Raw genomic sequence first — 16941 nt, forward strand, 5'->3', positions numbered from 1 at the left:
GGAAGAAAGTCATCGCTGGACAGCAGCTCGATTTGCCAACTCCAAAATCCACAGGGTGACCACGTACCTCTATTTTCAACAGGTTCCCTTTGCCAATGTAGGTTGACTCTTTCTGTTTGTTAATTCTTCCTTTACACAAGCATAAACTCCTCGTCGCCTCTTTATCAGTCTTCTGCCGTTGGTTTGCGCTTTGTCCTTTGGCTTCGGCACTCCCCAAGCATCTATGTTTCCCTGGGGGGAACGGAGCGAACTGAGAAAGCTGCACGAGCGGAGGAGCCGCCCTCGGCTCGCGTTTCTCCCCGTTTCATCCGCGCCGACCCCAGGCAGCGAGCCGCGCAGCTGCGGGGACCACGACAGCAGCAGTGACAGCCCAAGCTTCCCAACCTCGGGATTCATCCCTGTTTTCCCAAAAGCAGGCCCTGACCACAGAGGAAGGTGAGATGAGCTCCTCAGGGTGTTACTGCACACTCGAGCAGCGCTCAGTCTCCCAATAGCCAGGCCTGTTTTTTTAAGGCATTTTTCTGCTGCATGAAATTGCAGAACTGTGAAGTTTAGAGGCCTCTGCCCCAGCCCGGAGCACACCCGGGCGTTTATCGGTCATTTACAGGTGAACTGAGGGCAAAAAAAGTGACTCAGAAACCGGATGGTTCGACAAACGCTGGGTTACCAGCGTCCCGACGGGACTGCTCGTTTGCACCAGAGACCTTTTGCGTTCCTGTGGCTCCTTTGGTAAAAGCTATTTTGGGGCTAAAAAACCCTCTGACCAACGAGAGGGGAAGGAGCTGTCTGAGATGGCTGACGAGGGCCACCCTGTTCACGGGGGTCCTGCTCCAAAGCCATCTGCCAGCCTCAGTCACTCACCCTCGCAGTTCACAACAGAAAGCTGTAGTAATCGGCGCGTAGGGACCAGCATTAACATCTTCACCTGCAAGAGGGTCGGCACCTCTGGGATCACAGCAAGGGCCCAGGTACAGAGCGCATCGAGGGAGGAGTCCTCACAGGGGCCAGTACGAATTAGGAGCAACTTACTGGTGCCGTTTTCTTCGTCCTGGAAAAGGCTCTGACTGCTCCAGCCCAGCAGTATCTGGAAACTCGGCAGAAGAAGGGTTTCCCTGGATCTGGCCGCTTCTACAAAACACAAAAACAACCCCCCTCCCCGCCAAAATCTCATTACAAACCTGCTTTATAAAAATCTTAAGACCAGAAGAATCTAGACCACATCCATCCAGCCCTCCTAAACATGGGAAACGTCCCACGTAAATCAGGAAAATGCAGCTCCCCGCGGCCACAAGGCCCCAACCGCCTTTCGGGAGGAGCCTCTAGCGCAGGCTGACGTGGCGTGACGTCGGGAGGCTTCCCTTGGAGCCAGTTGCAGATGAGAAGTTTGTAGATAATTCTGAAAAAACGGTCAGTCAAATTATCTACAAAACAATTGGGGTGAAAAGGGGAGGACAATAAAAAAACATCAAAAAAATTAAACCAACCTGCAGTACTTCCCCTTGTGTAGACACTCTTTTTGGAGAGCAAACTCCTGAAAAGTGAAGGTCTGGTCCATGGAAACAGCCAGCACCACCCTCCTCTGCAACGGAAGACATTTCGGCTTAAAGGCAGCAGCAGGGACACAGCGCTGCTGGACCCAACCTCCTCCTCTCTCCGAAGGGGGAAGGCTATCTTCCTCTTGGGGATGTTTTTTAAATCTCAGAGTCTACCATCAACAGCTTAAAGTTATACTGGCACACAGACATTACCCTGCTAACACAGTATAGCCTGAAATATTGAGCTATAAATACCACTTCTTTTTTATCTACATTTAAAGCGCATTGCCTAAAAAGCGCCATAAAAAAAAAAAAAAAAAAAAAAAACCAAAAAAACAACTAAACCCATCAAAGCTTACAGCCCATATAAATAATTTCATTACACTTTTCAGGTTTTTAATTCAACTGCTAGGAGTATCAGAAGATCCTAAGTGAAAAAGCAACCACGTTTACTACTCAGCATGGGGTCAAAACACAAAAAGATGACGGGGTCAGCTAAGATGAAAAAACCCAAAGACGGATAACCAGAGTTTTATGCAAACCAAATCATCTTGCTCAAGGTGCATTGATCAGTCTTCTGCAAGCTTCTTCCCTCAGAAATGGCAACGATAGGATCAGAGGTTACCCAAAAGGTAGATTTGCTCAATGCTTTCTAAGTTAACTGGATAAACCGAAGCCGCACACGTGCAGACTGAGCACGTAACCTGCCGTCCCTCCTGTTAACGAATTCAGACACGAGCGGTGCGAGCTGCCCTCCCACCTGGAAGGCTCCCGCTCCAACGGGTAGCGGAGAGCTGCTGGTTGACGGACTAACGAAATCCAGACACGGCGTATGCTTTTTATTCCATCTCCAAGGAGCGAGCGAGGAGCTCAGCTGCAGCGAGCTCGAGTGCACACTAGAGCTGAACTCGTGAGAACAGAGGTAATGCTGGCAGAAAAGCTCAAGGCAGCAGCGAACAGCAGACTCGCTGCTGCCCGAGCCCGCTACACATCAGCTTTGGCATCACAGAAGCTACATTTAAAAGAACATAGATATCGTGACAGCCAAATCTAAAACCAGTTTTATGCAGGTTACGATAGAGCAGGGATGGGGAGCGAGTGAGAAGGCAGGTATTTTTCAAAAGTGAAGTTTTAACTGAATTCAATGCAAATACTTCAAAAATGCAGGAACACTATATTTATTAGGTCAATATTTCATTTTAGCAATACAGTTACAGAATATCACAATGCTGGTTACAAACATAGTATGGTTTGATGGTTACAAATAATGTCGGGCACTGCAGTCTTTGAGGAGTAGGATACGAAAGGTTAGTCTTGACACAACAAGTAGGGTGGTCTTCAAAGTCTAGTAATGATCAAGATACTTTCATATAAACAACTGTGGCACTACAGGTAGAGATTCTGGTTTAGAGGTGTTTTTTTGTATAAGTAGTTTGATTTATACAGTTATACAGTTCAAGCAACATCTTTTTTAGAATGCTATTAAATTAAAATCCCCTGTAGTTCAATAAAGTATAAAAATAGTACTGAGCCTGGTAATATTCAATAAAATGTAGAGTTCATTCACATCATTAAGTAGTAAAGAAATTGTAAAGTTCTAGTTACCATGGCAACATTGCTTCCCATAAAGGAATATACATAAAAGAAAAGAGTTACACATATGGTACCTGCGACAATTATTTAGTGATCCAACACTGAACTTGTGCACCACAAACCAAGTTTCTAAATATCTCTATATATTTATATAGTATATATCTTTTTCATCTTAAAATTTACTTCTGGAAAAAAAAAATGTGCACTTCAACAAACTCACTAAGGCCACTCATGCTATAGATACCTAGGATTGCAATGAAATATTGTTAAACAAGACCCTAGAGCACGCACCTTTATATCACTGAAGGGAAACCTGTTTCACTGCCTAAAACATTCCTGAGATTTACAGACAAAAGCATTACTAGTGCTGTCAGTTTTTCCATATATGGTTTATTTCTAGGTCAAGGAAATTTCTTCCCTGCTTCTCACAGAAATCCTCAAAAGGCCGAGAAATAAAACATGCAACAGACCATTGGTGTCAAAATGAAAACACTCACAATGAAGATTCAGATTTGCAAATAACATTTGGCCAGTAATTTTCTTCTTATAAAAACACAGGGGGCAGGAAAGGGGGGAAAACAGTCAGCTTCAGATAAAATAAAGTTTTTGCACAGGCAACAAATAATCTTTGCCCAGGGACTGGTAACAGCAAGGCCTCCCCCACCGTATCTGCTGCTAGCCCGTGAAGTCGGATCTGGTCTATCAATCAAGTAAAGTTTTTGTCAATAGCTTCAATCATGTTTTAGGCACGATGCATTTTCCTTTTTTGTACTCTACCAATCTGTACGACTATAAAAAGGAAATTAAGTTAAATGTGCATTTTCTGTACCATGAGAAGCAGCGCAATGGCACCTTTAGCAAATTTTAGACTGCAGCACATTTAAAGAAAAACTTCATTTTTAAAGTTAAGAACATAATTTTCCTAATAAGTTAGAATTCAACAACAACCCCCCCCCTCAAAATTATTTAACAAAAACCCTGTGTGCAAAAAAAAGTCTTAAACAATAGGTATCTATACAAAGTAAAGAGTGCACATAAATACTACGAAACAGAGGCAGACACTCGACGGTCGTAATGAACATCATGCCATAAAAGTGACCGAACAACTGCTTGGAGCCAAATAGTCACTAGTTGTTGTTCTTCAAGTAACTGAGGGATATACTTATTTTGAAATGCCTTTCTGCAACTTTCCCCTTCCTCTTTTGTCAGTTCTTAAACAATGCATGTACTTCTCCCTTTCCATAAACTCTAGCTGGGAGGAAAAAACAAAACAAAAAAAACAAATAAAAACCCGCAGGATAGCCTGAGTCCTAAGAATAGTGGAGAAATCCTGACATTACTTTCTCCACTCTTTTTTTTTTTTTTTTTAAATAAAATTGAAGTGTTTGCATTAAAACAGGACATAAAGATAACTGAACAGCTTTGTTAAAAATAAGTAGTAAGGGCTTAAATTTAAACAATAATTGACACTTGTCCTCAATGCTCGTGAAGATTTACCGTAGTGTGATCAAATTACTTACCTTCAAGAGATACAACTCTGAAGATGCATTTCACTGGATTCCCACTCTCAGGTCTCCCTTTTAAGGCCAGCACCACATAGCACCTTCGGAGATACTGGCAGGTGCATTGTGCATATACAAAATGCCAATAATCAATCAACTTAATGTTTCATAGTTAGCTACTTGAGTCGCAAGAAGCATGAGCTCTCCCAACACGCAAGGCTGTCCACATAGCCCCTTCCCCAATACTTACATTCAAACATGCATGAAAGTCTTGTTTTTGGGGTAAGACAAGAAAAAACGTTCCTCAGTTCTAATACTGGGAGGAGGAAGGTGCAAGCTCTGTGCTGTAAGTTCTGCACTGAAGAGCCACACAGCGTGGGTTTACCAGGAGGAGGAAGGCATGGGGGAATACACCCTCTGCTCCTTCTGCTCTGCCTGGTAGAGGAGTCAGGAAATAACATTAAAGTAATTTTTACAAGTCACCTGCAAATTTACTGCAGTCACCTGGGAGCTGCCCACATCTTTATGGAGGGCCAGCCTTACTCTGGAGGTATGGCCCTGAAGGTACATTTACCTTACTCCAAGGCCACCTAACTGCACTAGACTCCTACTTTCTCAAAGATATCAAACAACGAGCTGTACCAACAGAGACAACAACAGAGTAGGGTAATGACTGAAAGCACAGCATTTCAAATAGAGCCCACATGCCAATACAGAAGACTAATTTCTTCTGAGAACTCAATTTAAGACATAGATTTGAAAACCAAAGAAAATGATTCTAATAATATTAGATGAAGAGTGCACCTGCAGCAGGGACAGCATTAAGTCAAGGTTTCAAACTACAGCATGCAGAGCAGGCAACAAGGCATTTCATAGGCAGCTACAAAGTTGTTCTGCAACCTCCCATGCTTTGAAACCTTTAGCAATCAGCCACAGCTATCTTTCACCAAAATTAACGTGCTGTGGCATGACTGGAGTTGCAGAGGTGCTACAATGAGAAGTTCAACCCAACAGTCACGTCGGGACTCCATTCAGTCATGTGAAAGGCATGCTAATAGCCCTACAAGGATCACTGCAAATACTCTTGTCAAAGTCGTGGTTTTTGGCCAAAGCCCATTATCAAAGAGAACTCCCCGTGATTTTTAGGACCCTAATTCCTTCCAGGCAAGCCCTAAATACAAAGTATATAATAAGCTGATGAAGCAGCTTTAAGCAAGAAAGAACAGTACATCCAGCCAGCAGGTTTTATAAAACAGAAAAAACCCTACCGATTAACTGACATGTTCGGTTATCAGACAGAAGCGTAACACCTCCCTAACCTGCCTCGTGTTGGAAGCTCTCCTGATGGCCATAAATCGAAGGCAACTGATAAAACACAAACACAAACCACAGAGAGCTAAAGGGGGAAAAACAAAACAAAACAAAAAAAACCCAAAACCCAAAAATAAACACACACACAAAAAACCCAATGGTTCACGTAGAGCACTTTTACCAGTATCACTTAAATAACGTGCCCTGCTCCAAACGAAACCTTGAGAACTCTGAGGTTCCTTTGCCAAAAACTAGAAGCCGAGACCCAAGACTGGAAACCCTGAGTGAATGGTTATCTCCAGACAATATAAATCCACGTACCCAGTTTGAGGCTTTTAAGCACTTCTGCAGTACAGAAATTATACAACTTGTCTAGGACAATCTTAAGGCTCCCCCTGCTCAAGTTCTGATACTAGTATTACCTACTTAATTTGAGTTTAAGTAGTTTTAATAGGAATTAAGAATTCAGAAATTTTGTAATTCATCAGTGCCCTGCTGTATGAACACTCAGGGCTGAACAGATTTTGCACGGTCGTAAGCCAGATACACCTGCATTATCTAAAGCACCCACATAAGCCACAAAAATTGCTATGAAGAAATTAGAATTTAAATCCATGCATAATTTTAAGGTGGATTTTCATTGAACAGCCTTTTAGGATATACTGCAGTCTAAGTGTTAATACCACAGTTTTTTAATGCAAATACTTTCTATCACTTCATTAAAAATATTCCAAGTATGCAATCATTAAAGCTGCATTCACTAATTACATAACTACATTTTAAAAGTTGGTATTATTCAGCCTCTCCCCCCAAAAAGATACTTGAAGGCACTAGTATACTAACTATTTGCCTGCAACATTTCAGTTCTTAAAAGAGCCAGTAAGCTCAAAGCAGTGTCTGAAATTTCTGTTTCTTCTCTGCACTCTCTCTTGAAGACCTTCAGGCAGCTTTCCCTGCCCAAACTTTACGAACAAATAAAAAATAAATCCCAAACAAAACATCCAGTCCAAGTCCTCTAGGAACCTTCCTTGCTGAGCCTCAACTTGGACTGAACTTTCACGGCCAAGTTATAAACCCCTGAAAATAGGGGAGGAAGGGAGAAAACCCAAAACTGACAGAATCCTAACTATAGAAGCACCGTTTGTGCCACTATAATAAGAACTGAGGTAACAGCAGTGAGTTGTTTCTAGTTTGCTATGTTACACAGACGTTCAAATCGAGTATTACCTCAACATTAAAAAAAACCCAAACCAAAAAAACCACACAACAAAGCAGCCCCCCACAAAACAGAAGAAAAATTAAGACAAGCTAGTGAGATAGGCATTATCAAAGGATCTTTATAGCTGACTTCTGCTTCTTAAATTAACATAAAGGAATCAGTTTCTGGTTGTACTATTGTTTAATGTAGAAACGAAGCATCACAAAAAAGACCTGTTGTGCTTTTTGGCATTTTCCACTGACCCCTGCAAACTGTACAATAAGTTGTGTTCTCCAGAAACATAAAATTGAACTGGATTGTAATACAAAACTATTAGCTGGTATAAACAAGTTACTGCCTCAATTATTAGAGTAAGCCCATTCAAAAAGGAAAATAAGGTGGCTGCAGCAAATATTTAAGCATTTCTAGTTTTTGCTTGTGGCATTGACATTAATATCTGTATAAGCTTACTAGTTAAAGACATGCCATCGCAACTGCTAAAGAACGTTCACTTCCTAGTTTTGTATCTATTACATGAATATAATTTTGCACTGATCATACATCTAAATGAAATAATTCTACCGTAAAAGTGAATGCAGGGGCAGAAATATTAAATTAAAGCCACTGGTCCAAAACTTTTTCTAGCAGGCTGGTCCACTTCTGATTTTCCTGGTCCTGTTATGAAGATTAGCACTCTTGGTTGGTACCAAAGAAAGCTAAGATTGCTGGTCTACTGGATCTTCTATCACCTACAGATGAACACTGGTCCAGTTCAGGAGATAAAAACAACATACGGTTGATTACTTGCTTAATAACCTATTGTGGTTCACAAGGAGTATGTTGCTTTCCAAAGTGGTTCTTTGCCACTCTTCTTCATAAGGCAGCAGCCAAGGCTAGGGCATTCTCCCTTTTCTTAATGTTTGTGATCAACTTTGCTACAATGCATACAGTAGAAAGACCTTTCTTGTATAATTTCTTAGAGTACAGCATTTATTCTATTTGTCAGAAGAAAGCTCTTGATGAAACCTTCCATTCGTAATAAGAATGCAACTCTTTTGGACTCAAACAGTTTTATTTAATGTTTTCTTGCAGACTTTCTGCAAAGTAGCTTCTTTTGAAAGAAGAGAGAAAGAAGGGGTTTTCCGGAATACCAAGTTCAAAATCTGAGCCGAACTAAACATGCCATACACATGCTGATAAGAATTTAACACACACTCATCCGTATGGGCACTCTTCAGTAGACTGGACCAGTGTTTCAATGCAAATTCCAGCCCCCAGAGAACTACATGGTTTAGATTTCACAGTATGACTTTCCCCTGTAATCTGGGGGGGGGAAAAAAAAAAAAAAACCCTTAACCGGTTAACTGACCAAGTTCCTTAGCTACTCTGTCCATCAACGTTCTGAGACATGAGAAAAGACTGGACCACTTCTTCAGTGGATTGAGGGCTGGTGCTTACGTCCTCCAGAGCATCTGTAACTGAGAACTGCCGATCCCGCAACCGGTTCCAATTGGCCAAAATATTGTGGTACTCAAAAACTTTCTCATAATTGCCAATGGAATTGTACAGTTTAATGAGACCTCTGTAATCATATTCAAGTCCACTGTATCCTTCACCAAAAAGCTTCTTTCCTAAGGAAACCCAAAAGACAACAAAATTAAAAGGTAATCCACTCACTACATTGTACTCATATCATTTTATCAATGATGTGAATAGCACAATCATCACCTTTTTGTTAGGGCAAATAAAAAACAGGAGCAACATGCAAGTTTTCTGGATGGTTGATATGAACTCCTATCAACCTTTTCCTTGGTAGATTCATCCAGAATCTACTGGTCATATGAACAAGGCAGTTATTTTGTGTCCTAATTTCAGTCCAAGTTCAGTTTTAAGCACTGATGTTTGTTTTCAGTTTTTTGCCTTCCAATTACATATTTTATCGTAACAAACCATACGTGCTAACTGTATGAACTAAGACTGCCTTAAAATTGAGCATTGCCCAGAGATGCATTTAATTTGCAGTGATAAGTTCATTGCAAGTGACAGATGGGCAAGAAAAGATTTTTTAACTATGATATAGGAAGGCTGACAGACGCAACAATTTTCCATTTATTTCAAAATGTAATTACATTCTGAACTTAACTTCTAGATACAACTCCAAAATGTAGTGTAAAGACTAATACCCAAGCTTTTAATTAGTCATTTTTTCCCCCTCAGTGTTTTCAAGAGGGAGAGTGAGTGAGTTCTGATGGAGCTCTAGATATAGCACAGTTCCAGAATTCAAGCCCTAGCAGAATATTCAAGAGAAATAATTATGTTTAGATTGAACCCTCATGCAAATAACTATGTTGCATTTCGTTAAGTCCTTTAATAAAAGGCTTTAGTTTCCTGTAATGTCAGAACAGCAATAGAGCATACATTTTAAGAACCACCTACCAATTGCTATGGATCTCAAATAAAGCTTTTCAGCATTTTCATATTGATTCATATCATAGTTATATAGAGAAGCTAGATGTCCCACTGACAGGGCAACTTCATAATCTTCTTGACCCAGAAGCTGCTCCTTAATCTGAATTGCTTTGATGTGCATTTCCTCTGCTTCCTATAAGAATCAAATGCATGTGGGTCAGTCATAGACACCACTCATCATGCCATAAAAAAGTAGTAAGTTAGAAAACTAAGATTTAAAGAAAAGTAACTATGTAGCAGCTAAGTAGTCCATAGTATTTTATAAAGACATAAAACAATAATACAGTAGTAAGAAAGCAAAAACAAACAGAGTTCTCCAAATTCTTATTTACATTTACAATGTATAATCCTACCTTAAATTTTCTCATGGACTGATACAGTCTTCCAAGGTTGCCATAGTGTTTTGCTGTTTGTACATTAAATTCCCCAAATGCCTTTTTAGCTAACTGGAGTGAGGACAGATGCAAGTCATGAGCTTCTTGAAGTAATCTCTGCTCAGTTTCCTTGTTGTGACAGTCTATTGCAATCTCCTCCAGGATAAGTGCTGAGTACAGGAGAGAAATACCAATATTACTGTGTTCTAAACACAGAGAGATTCGCTGTAGGCAGCAGAAAGCCATCCACCCAAGACATCTTGGGAGATATCTAATCATGCTTTATGTTTATTTCAAACAGTTTTGAGACAGGTATGACCAGCTATCTAGTTCACAACATTTTCACATTTGATATTTTTACCTCTTTTTTCAAAAAGTTTTCCATCTAAGTTTAAAGTTTAACTTTTTCTATACCTTACAAGCAGTGCTGACAGAAAACACTGAGACTACAATGTATTCTAGAGCAAGCTCCGTTTGGCAGAGGGAAAAAACAAAGTTACACTACCTCTGCTAGGGAACACGACAGCATATCTGAATGACTGATTTCCACTGATAAAATATTAAAGTGTCTCAGTAACGCAATAAAGGATACTACCTTTAACTCTCTTGGAAGATGCCAAGAGAAGATGGTCTTCTGGAAGAATGTGAGTTATAATGCCAATAGCACGTTCAGCATGGAATCTGAAAGAGTTTAAGTGTATGCGTGTTGATTTAAGTTAGCAGCTGACTGGTAAAAATATTAGAAACAGAAGCAGTAAGCCAGTAGAGATGTACAATAAACACATGCATTTAAATTCTAATTGGAAAATCTACATCATTTAAGAACATTTTTTCCCATTTACAGAACTAAATTAGCTGCCAATACCTCAAACAATTGTACTCACAGTGCATTGTCAAATTTTCCAGAGCTGTACTGGTGAACATAAGAAGAGTAAGCCAAGTCTTCATGAGCTGTGGCTACATGTATGTTTTTACCTCCAAATACTGACTGCCGGATATCAAGAGCTGTCTGAAAGTGTTACAAGCAAGCAATTTTATCAATACAGAAAACAAAACCAAAAAACCCCACCAAAACCCTTCTGAATCCCTCTCACTATTATAAATGAAAACAAACAAATGCCACCCTCCTGGCTAGTCCACATCTACAAAACATTTACAGGCCATAAATGCATAAAAGCCATTTTAGAACCAGGCAAAAAGAAAATCAAACCACAAACAATTTTTTTAAACCACAAACTTTGCAGTAGTTAAAAATCAACTATTAATTAGTTATCTGAGTTAGCTGTGAGTTCAAACAGAAACATTTCAGAGATTATCAATATCAGAAATTGGAGACAGACATTTAGCCCTGCTGCATACCTGGTAGATTGCAACAGATTGGCATATATTGTCTACGTTGAGCAAGTAAAATCCATAGTCTAGTAGTGTATCAGAATATTTGGGGTGCTTGGCTCCGAAATGCTCCCTGTAGAAACATACTTACATTACAAATTGAGGCAAGTTATGCTTAACTTTAAGAGGTATTTTTGGGGGTGCTACTTACCGGGCAAGGTATACTGCATGTTTTATCAGCTGTTCAGCCTTTTTAAATTCACGTTTTACAACACAAGCCTAAAAAGGGAAATAAAGTATATGAAAAGGTATATATTCGAAACATGTCTCCACCAGCTACTGGCTCAATTGCTAACTACTACTCTTCATTTCAAATCATCATAATGGTTACTAAAGGACTTTTCAATTATTCAAGAAAAAGTTCACAGGTGACATATTAACAAACGTTTTACTCTGACACAGATGACATTAACTAAAGGTGTAGTACTTTATCTAGTCTAGCTCAACCAGGGGAACAGACAACTTCTTACAGAACGTTAACTTTGTCATGATGTTCCTTTGAGCAGCTGCAACTCACTTTTGGGGAGAAGGAAAAAACCCCACGGCACAAGACGGAGGTGGACCAAACAGACAAATAAGAAACCATAAGGCTCATGAAATAAACCTGGTTATCCAAGTATTCTGGAGGCACTACCTACCCTCACCCATTCTTGATAGTAATTTTGTTACAAAAGAAATGCAGAAGATTTTAAATTCACCTTTGAAGCTTGTCGTAAAACATCCACTACTACTTTTACAGGCAGGCCAACTGTGATCTCCTTCATAGCTTCTATACACCATTTATAAGCCTGTTAAACAAAGAGTTACCAACATAATTAAGTGTGAGCTTCACTGTGTTGTAACATTAACAAAAATATTATTTGGCTCTGAGAATATACGGTTGGTATTTACATTACAAAATTTAAAAAAGCAGTAAAATTGCTTATGTTTTACTAAGCTTGTTCAGCTAAGCCTTAAAAAATGACTTAAAATTCCTTTTCTCCAAACTTAATATTGTACTTGTAAATAACTATTTTATACTAGCATAGATTCTATATTATTACAACATATGTATTACCATCTTTCACGGACAAAAATATTTCTATAATCTTTAAGTAACCCTTACACTTCCTATTGTGGAGTACAGCTTCCTGGACGGTATATTTAGGAACTAAAAGAAAACTACAGTTTATACAGCAGTAACACTGGAGTTCCAGTTTATACAAAATAGCTACAAAGAAATGCTATTTCTGTTCTGCTTTTCATTTTTATCTACCGAAAAAATAGATAAAATATCTATGTTTTGTAAAATTTCATTTGTAATCAAAATACATTATCAATATATATTTCATCATTTCAATCTATATTTCATCATTTCTAAATGTTGTTCAAAATGCTGTTAAGAGTTCATAGGTTCTAACTCAGAACAGCAAATAGAAACAAGTCAGTAAATTGAGTACTACTCCGATAGCATCACATAGGTACCAATAAAAAGATCGGGAATATTATCTAGAAATATACAGTGAATAATGAGCCAGTCATGAAACTTCCTAGCAGATTTCATCACCAGTTTTCTGAAGAAAAACAAAAACAAATGAACCCTACTCACCTCGTCATAGTGACTCTTGGCAAAAAGCAGCGCACACAGCTCCCCATAGAGTGCTGCTTTGTTTGCTTGCTGACCATGTTTTGCAAGTTTGTCCATGTAAGACTGAGCTAGTTTGAATGTTTCTTCTCCCAAGTGATATTTACAGTTACCATTTCGAACATGCAGCAACCTTAGGAACACATAAAGAGATCGGCTAAATGGTTTCTGTATAAACCATCTCAATATACAGTAGTACCATTAATCTACACTTTGATATTACACTCACAATAGAACTGGGCTGTCATCCCAACAAAACTGCACTCCCTGAATCCCATAACACAAAAAAAGCCATTTAGAGAGTATTACTTCAGTACTCCATGCTTTGTGTCTTGCAGGGCAAGGTGTTTTTTTTTTTTCTTTTTTTTTTTTTTAAACTGTTGCAGATGTCAAATGATTTTACATATTGATGTTGATTTACATATTCAATGTTTGAACCACTTTAGTATGGTGGCCTTATGTTACATTTTTCATAAAATCCATTCTTCTCGCCACTGATAGAATCCTATTTTAAAACCAGTGATACACTGTCTTAAATCCCTTCTTCTGCCACCTTTCCAAAAATATGGTAAACTGAAATAGACATGGAATAAGTACAGACAGAGCTAATGTTCACACATCTCTACACTTTCTCCTCAATCCTTAGGCAGTACAGGGTTTCACAAGTTATTTTGTAAGCCATTCAACCACATCCATTCTACATGAAAAAAATGTCATTCGCAAGTAAGGAATGCTATCTTCTGGTCTGTCAGGAAAGATGGGACAATACTGTTGTTTGGCATTAACACTAAAGCACAATTCAAAAGTGAGGCTAAACACAGTCGTGTTTTAAAAGATATTCAATATTATGTAATAGCGATTGTACTCTGAGATAATGAAACAAACATCTTTAAGAGGAGGGAAAGGACAGCTTATCTTCAGTTGTCATGACAGTTGTTTGGGTCATCACCTTTTGAATGGTGGAAGCAATGCGATACCTACCTAAATGTTTCTAGGTGGACAAGACTATTGGAAAAATTCTGGATTAAATAGGGAGCAACAGTACTTACTTGTAGTACAAGACCCAACTGATTTCATTGCTGTCCATAAGGCTTTGACAGTTAGATACCCACTACTGACTTAGCCCCAGCAGAAAAGACTTTGTTGGCCCAGTTTACAATAACTCTAAACAAAAGCCTCATTTTTCTCTCTCCTATTTCTCTCCTATTCTACCCTACTGCCTTTCAACCTGAAGGATTCACAGAAGCTTCAGGAAGCAGAACAGCCAAAATGCAGACAAAACACACCAGTGCTGAAACATATTCTTGCTCTAGGCAAGTAACAATTCTGGCTTCTGGCATCTATTTAAAACAAAAGTAAAGACTTTTTTGTAAATGTAAGCTGATGCTTATTTACTTTAAAAGAGATACATTAGAAATGTGTGTTATATTCCAAACCTAAAGGGCAGAACCATTTTCTTACCCACTGCAGGCTAAACAAAAGAGACAGCTGTGCTTTCTCAACTGCAAATCCCTCTCTTGTCCCTCCTGAAAATTTGTTATTAGACAATGAGTAATATAGATCAACAAACATCAGGAAAACCTTTGCAAATCAGGAGGACAACATAACACAGGAAGGGAAATTTACAACGAAGTGAGGCAGAAGTAATGCTATGTTGAAAGCAAGGGCTAAACCTTTGAAAAGGTAACCTAATGCATAGCAGCACCACTTTATACCTTTTGTGATACTTTATGAAAGATCTTCCAAAAAAACTGGGAAAGGTGAACAAAAGGAACAATGAGGTTTTTTTGATTGAATGATTCTCTTTTCTAAACCAAATTCCTGTTATCATTTGAGCAGAGATTTAAAACTTACTGTAGTTATGTCTCCTGCAAGAGAAGGTAAGATGGCTAAATTTGCTGTAAACACAGCCTCTAATGTAGCTTCTTCCTACACTTTCCTATAATGAAACCTCAAATACCAACAAGAAAGGAAATCAAGCTCACGCTTCCACAAGAGTGGAGTGGCAGCCAAGCACACAGATGTAAACTAGCCCTGCAAAGAGAACACCAAACAAGACCTTCAAAAACACCCCAGAAATAAGCCATATAAACAAACACCACCTTTCCAACAACCAGATACTCGGCATCAAAGCTCAAAAACAGGAAGAAAAATAATGACCACATTTTTCCTTGGAAAAGGTCTGAGAACTAAATGTGATGCAGAAATGCTAAAGACTGAGTTCTTGGTTATAGGCAGAAAACCATTTAACGTTCAAGTAATAAGAGACAGGAATTTTAAAGAAACTACAGAGACCAAGTAATCAATTACAGCTTCCCAAGAGAGGGAAACACTATTCCAACTACGGCATTCAGTTAGGAGCTGCTATGCAACATGAAAAATACTCAGTCCAAGTCACATGAAATGATATAGACTAGTAGGAATAATACTTCAATTTAGATAAGCACTTGGGAAAGATAATATCCAACATCTGGATATTCAGATGTTGGTTTAAAAACAAACAACAAAGCTAAACCTAACAATCCTCTATACAAGCTGAGTTTTGGGTTTTTTGGGTTTTTTTTTGTTTGTTTGTTTTTTTGAGTAAATCCCTTATTAACCCAAAGAAATTTTAGAAGATAAGGTCAAGAGCTAGAATAAAGGCCTTAGGACATTTACGCTAATAACTATGAAAGTTCTTTGATGTCTGCAATACTAGCTTTTCAGGGGTAGCTTTTTTCTTTTTTTTTTTTGGCAAAATAAAGTCATTCTTTAAGAACATAAGAACATTACAACCACACACTTACACATCATCTCAGGAAGCCTAAAAACACCAAACTCCTCTCCCGAAAAACAGGATAGTTATACAAATCAAAAGAATTAGCAAAATGCAAAACAGAGTGGAAGAACCAGGTCTTGCATTTGTGCTTTGTTGTTTAACATATAATAATGGAAATACGCAAACCAAAAGGAGCATATACACAAGCAAGAAAGTAGTATACAAGCTTGTAGAAAAGAAACCTCAAATCTTCACATTTTCTTGAGTGTCTCCATAATTTACTACCACTAGTGCAGCAAAGAAAATCTAACATGCCTAAATAACATGAAACTGTATTTCTTCACATTTAAACTGCATTCTATTAATAACACCTGTGAAAAGACTAAATTTTCCATTTCAGTCAGAATCTGCATGCTATGTTCAGGTCACTTCTGTTTTTGTTGTTGTTTGATTATTTTTAATTAAAAAGAACAGCTTTAAGTCTCAAACTTCATTAGACTTGTCAGTCTGTCAGATGATGACTGCAACTAATACCTGTTCTGAAACAAAAGCTTCCTTTCCTCCTCATCACCAGTCTTAACAACACTAACATTCATCTTGTATTAACAAGATGGCCTTACTCCGGCCATAAGACAAACACCTAGAAAGCTAGGGAGTTGATCTCAGTGCACAAGAGTGATGCTTAGGATGCAGCACATACTGAAAGACATGGTTAAATATGATAACTAAAGGCAGAAACACAGCAAGATGTGTACGCTCATGCTACAAATAGAAATTTGACACTCCAAGTGCAATTGCCTTTACACATTTCTTAGTATTACCTCCTTCCTTTTGTTACCTGTACTAATGATCTTTTAGTTTCTGTGTTTTGGGTTTTATTGCTTATTCCATACAGCTTGACTGCATTTTTATGTATTTACTTCCCTATTAACAATTTTGTATGTTTGAAAAAAGTTTCCTCAAGATAAAGAAACTGAAGAATCCTTGCATGCTTATCAACTATTAATCTTTGTATAGCCCATGTTTTACAAACTGCTTGTCCTGTAACATTCTTTTCAGAAGTATTAATAGTTCTGTGGATGCCTGTGAAAGAAACTCACTCTTAAAAAGCAAAAACACCCCCCGTCCCGAGGTTAGACTCTCTAGTTTTTAGAACAATGATTTTTAGACTGCCATATTTTCAAA

General features: G+C 38.6%; 1 protein-coding gene across 1 annotated transcript in view; it reads right to left on the reverse strand.

Moving 5' to 3' along the window:
• Positions 1-2697: 2697 nt before the first annotated feature.
• The window catches only part of APPBP2 (amyloid beta precursor protein binding protein 2), a 29561-nt gene continuing 15317 nt past the window's right edge, over positions 2698-16941 (reverse strand). The window contains exons 5-13 of the mRNA XM_026107435.2: positions 12963-13131; positions 12073-12162; positions 11526-11593; positions 11342-11447; positions 10867-10991; positions 10578-10663; positions 9962-10152; positions 9576-9741; positions 2698-8770 (exon numbers count right to left, since the gene is read on the reverse strand). Of these exons, the coding sequence (XP_025963220.1) occupies positions 8517-8770; positions 9576-9741; positions 9962-10152; positions 10578-10663; positions 10867-10991; positions 11342-11447; positions 11526-11593; positions 12073-12162; positions 12963-13131 (1255 nt within the window). The 3' untranslated portion in view covers positions 2698-8516. The remainder of the gene's footprint in view (positions 8771-9575; positions 9742-9961; positions 10153-10577; positions 10664-10866; positions 10992-11341; positions 11448-11525; positions 11594-12072; positions 12163-12962; positions 13132-16941) is intronic.

The sequence above is a fragment of the Dromaius novaehollandiae genome, chromosome 19 (genome assembly GCF_036370855.1).
Source record: "Dromaius novaehollandiae isolate bDroNov1 chromosome 19, bDroNov1.hap1, whole genome shotgun sequence".
NCBI classification, from domain to species: domain Eukaryota; kingdom Metazoa; phylum Chordata; class Aves; order Casuariiformes; family Dromaiidae; genus Dromaius; species Dromaius novaehollandiae.